This window comes from Vollenhovia emeryi, unplaced genomic scaffold, assembly GCF_000949405.1.
Source record: "Vollenhovia emeryi isolate VEMERY1.0 unplaced genomic scaffold, V.emery_V1.0 DF941767.1, whole genome shotgun sequence".
In the NCBI taxonomy this organism is placed as follows: domain Eukaryota; kingdom Metazoa; phylum Arthropoda; class Insecta; order Hymenoptera; family Formicidae; genus Vollenhovia; species Vollenhovia emeryi.
Window position 1 is genome coordinate 1 of NW_011964599.1, and position 4,650 is coordinate 4,650.

The 4,650-nt window shown below is 45.6% G+C and overlaps 1 protein-coding gene across 1 annotated transcript; it reads right to left on the reverse strand.

Moving 5' to 3' along the window:
* Positions 1-9: 9 nt before the first annotated feature.
* Positions 10-3,658, reverse strand: LOC105570818 (RNA-directed DNA polymerase from mobile element jockey-like; the record flags this gene model as incomplete). The annotated part of the gene is made up of 3 exons (XM_012028268.1): positions 3,065-3,658; positions 2,244-2,505; positions 10-1,267 (listed from the first exon to the last, which is right to left on the reverse strand). Coding segments are annotated over exons 1-3 (1,836 nt in total), but the record flags the coding sequence as incomplete, so codon positions are not given.
* Positions 3,659-4,650: the final 992 nt, after the last annotated feature.

Genomic DNA, 4,650 nt, shown 5'->3' on the forward strand with positions numbered 1-4,650 from the left:
CTCGAACACCTTGAGTAAACACGGAACCAGCGCTATAGGCCTAAGTCCGGTGCCGTTAGGTTTGGGGATGAGGATAACCAGCGAGCGCCTCCACGCAGGAGGAGTTATGCCAGTTTTGAGGAATGTATTGAAGATTCCCAGCATATGTTTAATCATGAGGGGCGGGAAGGTGCTCAGGATTCTGAAGTCGAGTTGATCCTCACCTGGTGCCGATTTCCTACCTTTAAAATGAGACATAGCCCCATTGAGTTCCTCAATGGTTAATGGACTGCCCAGCTCTTCTCTGGAGATACCTCCTGAACGCAATTTGCATTCACGCAGATAGGAATCCATATTGATTTGAAATTCACAGCTAGGGGGACATAGTTTATCCTGCGCCAGATTTACCTGATCCTCAAAGGGTACTGTCTGTTCCTCCGTGCCGCTTGTTAATAAAAGTCGTCTTTTTTTATATGCTTTAACGAGTTTCCAGACTTCAGCAGAGGGAGTTTTTCCCGTGAATGAAGTGCATAGTTCCTTCCATCCCTTGCTCTTGTATTTTCGAAGAGTCTTGGCACACTCCTCCGCAGTTTTCCTATAATCGTTAAGACTTGCTGCTGATGGAGATTTCCTAAAATGAAGAAGAGCCGCCTTTCTGTCCCGGCATTTCTCGTCGCACTCCTCGCTCCACCAGAGAGCAGGAACGTGTTCTGGTCTGTTTGTCCGAGTCGAAGATCCTTTGGAAGACCTCTTATCTCCCACGATGCTTCTTATTCTCTCTAAGACGAAACTAACCATATAGTTGTACGCCTCTATTGGGTCAGCAGGAAGCGCTTCCGAGAAAACGCTTTGCTCCCTTTCCAGCATATGCCGGAGTTCTCTAGATTCCGCCGCACTTAGTTTGATCTTGTATTTAAAACAGTTCCTTGAAGGTTCCAGTTGGCCAATGGAAGTGAAGAGGGGAAAGTGATCGCTGCCTCTGAGATCACTGTCAATCCTGACGGAGCATAGTGGAGCGAGTGCCGCTGAAGCCAAGGCTATGTCGATTCCCGAGAAAGTTCCGTGAGACAAGCTCATAAAGGTATCTCCTGAAGTATTTAGCACCGTGAGTCCCGCCTCCTCGAAGGAGTCCAACAGCCGAGTGCCCATGCAGTCAATGCGGACGCCCATCCCGCCCCATGCCGGGTGGTGGGCGTTAAAGTCTCCAACCATGAGGATATTTCCAAGGGGTGCTAGCGTGTCGAAGAATTTACGTAAGAAGTCTCTAGGAGTGTCCGTGTTGGAGTGTCTGTAAAAATTAACCAATGTAATCGTGCTTTGTTTGATTTTAATATCCAGTAGTTGGATTTCGCAAGTAGGATGTAAGGGGAAATCTAACGATCGAGGATTAAATTGGAAGGAGTTGCGTATTAGGATTGCTATGCCTCTGGCACCAGGAGCGGTGATGTCGCCCCTAAAGGCCGAAAAGCCAGGTAGATGAAAATAGTTAGAGTTTTTAAGGAGAGTTTCCTGCAAGCAGAATATGTCTGTTTGGTCCATTAAAGCGTATAATTCCGTGGATCTACTTTGCAGTCCTCTGCAGTTCCACTGTGTGATCCTGATTCCTGCTTTTTTATTAGTTGAGTTGAATTTGACTAGTAAGAGTCGGATTCCCTTGCCCGGGAGTTTCATAGTGCAGTTGCATGTCGGCAGGTATGGTGTAGTTGTTCGTGGCGTGATTCTGCTCTGCAGTTCTTCGTAATGGGGAGATGAGTTCGTGTAAATTGTTGAGTTGGTTGATGATCCATCTCAATGTGTCTTGGATTTGAAGCTCGTTAGTAGCAGCTATAGCAGGGGAAGGTTCCGGGGAGCCAGGAGTTGGTGAATTTGGATATCTTCCGTTAGGACTGATTAAGAGTTCAGAGTGTTCCTTGGAGAAGTGAGCCGTACGGGCTACATCTCTACGCGAGCGAAAGTCGCTCCTCTGCACCCTGATGTTGGATGGATATGAAGGCAAAGAGGGGAAAAGAGAGAGCCCGGTATTGATAGGAGAGGGGGTAGAGGTAAGGGGCTGGGAGGTATCAGTTGATTTAAAGACTGGTGTCAATGCCGCGGCGTTGGCATAACTGTACCTACGTTTGTTGGAGAGGGAGGATACAGCGTAGGAGGAGGGACTGGAAGATTTCTCCTGGAAGTGGGATGGCATCAGTGGACTGGGAGTTACAGGTTTGTAATTGAGGGTGGGGAAGTTTCGGAAATCATATCTGGGGTCTTCTTTTACGTACTGGGTGTTGTCCATGGAGATAATCCTTCTTCTGGCTTCCTGCATGGAGATGTTTTCAGTGGCTGCCAATGCTTGAGCTTTTTTAAATGAAATCACCGTAGGACATTCGTGCGATGTAGGGAGATGATTTCCCTTGCAATTGAGGCATGTGTGGTCTCCAGTGCTCAACGCGCACACGTAGTCCTTGTCCTCGTGCTTATCTTCTCCACAGTAAATACATCGATCTGGCTTTGCTTTTGCATGAATTGCTAATATGTCCCACTCTATAACAAGAATAGCATATTTTAACTTTGGGGATGAAAGGGAATACTGCGTATTTTATATTGTAAATGTACACATGGTTTGGAAGTGCTTGGCCTGCAAATTGGATCGAGAGTGATCGAGATGGTTCATATGTATATCCTTGGTCTGTTTTAACTCTTCGATTTAATCTGTTGATGTCCCTAATTCTGGAACTGGATTTGATGTTTTGCGAAATCGTCTGAGTGTCTAAGTCTTGAGGTATGCCCCTGACCGTTCCTATTCTCATCAATTTGTACTTAGGTACGAATGCGTGTAAGCCCTTGTTGGTGAGAATTGCGTTACCGACAAGTTTGTTAGCGTCGAGTGTCGAGTTCATGACAATGGCGACTTGTCCTTTAGCTATTTTCGTAACTTCCCCCATACCTTTGGGGAAAATGGCCGACACGATTTTACTAATATGTATAGGATGTAAGGGTACAGGGTTGGTATCCTTGATGTGTACCACATACGGGGGACAATCTAAACTCGTGTATTTATCCGGTGCTGCATTTGCAGGAGTAATAGTTTCGAGTGTCTTACCTTGTGCGGCTTTGGGGTGTTTAGCGACATTGATTATATTATTTGTGGGCTTGTTAACCTTCGGATCGCTGTCCATGGTGTATTCCATTACTAAGTCTGCAACTGTAGTGTTTTCTTTGTTGGCTGTAATCCTGTCGCTCTTTGATTCGTCCTTCTGATTAAACGTTGTTTGATTGGCTGCCCCTTCTGGAAGATCCCCTGCACGGGGGGGGACCGCGTCTGTGTGCTTTGCGTGTTCCACGTTCTTTTCGGTCACCAGAAGACCCTGCGTCACAGGGAGTGTCGAGGGGAAGGGTAGAGGATTTAGGATTAGCATCCCATGCTGAAAGGATGGTGTTAGGGGGAGGGGGGTCAGTAGAGTTCCCCTCGCTGTCTTTACTTATGCAAGAGGCCGCAGCCTCCTGCATTTCGCGCACCCACTACTATTCTTCGTATATGAGTACCAAACCGTGTGCACTTCCCTACGCGTCAACGGCAGGGATCTTCTAGTGAAAATCTCTTTTTCACAACCTCAAATAACTAACGCAAGACTGCACGATCACGTCCGTACAGGTCCGCGGTCGCCACTCGAATCCCGCAGAAAAGTGCCGGAAACGAGCGTGAAGAAGCGTGGTCGCCTCGCGTCGCGATCGGGCATGCGCGCGCAGCGCCCCTGTGGCGCTGCACGATCCGACCCGGCTGATGCTGCCATCACGCCGGTGACGAACAGACCGAGATTCATAATTGAATCCGGAACAGTAATAATATATTACATATGTATCAGTAATATGCCATTTGTTATATTGCTAAAAGATTACAATTATTATATTTATGTTACGTATCTTGAGTCACGGGTGTGTTACATAACATTTTTAAAGAACTGTTGCGATGTTATATACGTAACAAAGAAATATAACTTTGTTCTTCTAATGTGCTGTCAATGTTATGTAATACTTACATCTCTTCTACATAACTATGAAATATAACATTGTTCTCTTTATGTGCTCCCTGTGTTATGTAACAGTTACGTTATGGTTTGCTGGGATGGTTATTGATTTTTGTATAAAATCGAAATGAGGTCGAAATATTGAAATTTTCGATACAACGAAAAGAAATCTGTAACATATCAATTATGTTTAAAAATCTATTCTATACATAAAACTTTAGAGATTTTATGGCTAAAAGTTCGTCTTGACGCTTATTTATATATGCGCTGAAAGCACGCGTTATTCTATTCTATATTTTTACACCATGATTAATGAGAAATGATTCGTCGATCGATGTCAAAACGATGTCGAATCGACATCGATACCGTCAAATTGACGTCGATTCGATATCGTTTCGACATCGATCGACGAATCATTTCTCACTGGGTCGTGTCCATGTGCTGCGCAGAGCACTCTGCGTCAGAGATGCAAACTTTGGGGCTGAGCACCATCAAAGTGTTAAGGCCCGTCTACATAGGACGCAATACGCAAAACGCGGACGCAGACGCGCATGCAGGATGACGTTTCACGCAACGTACACGCATTCGCAAATCAGTCATACGCGACTAGTTGAACCAAAAGATAAAGTTGGTTCAACTAGTCGCGTATGACTGATTTGCG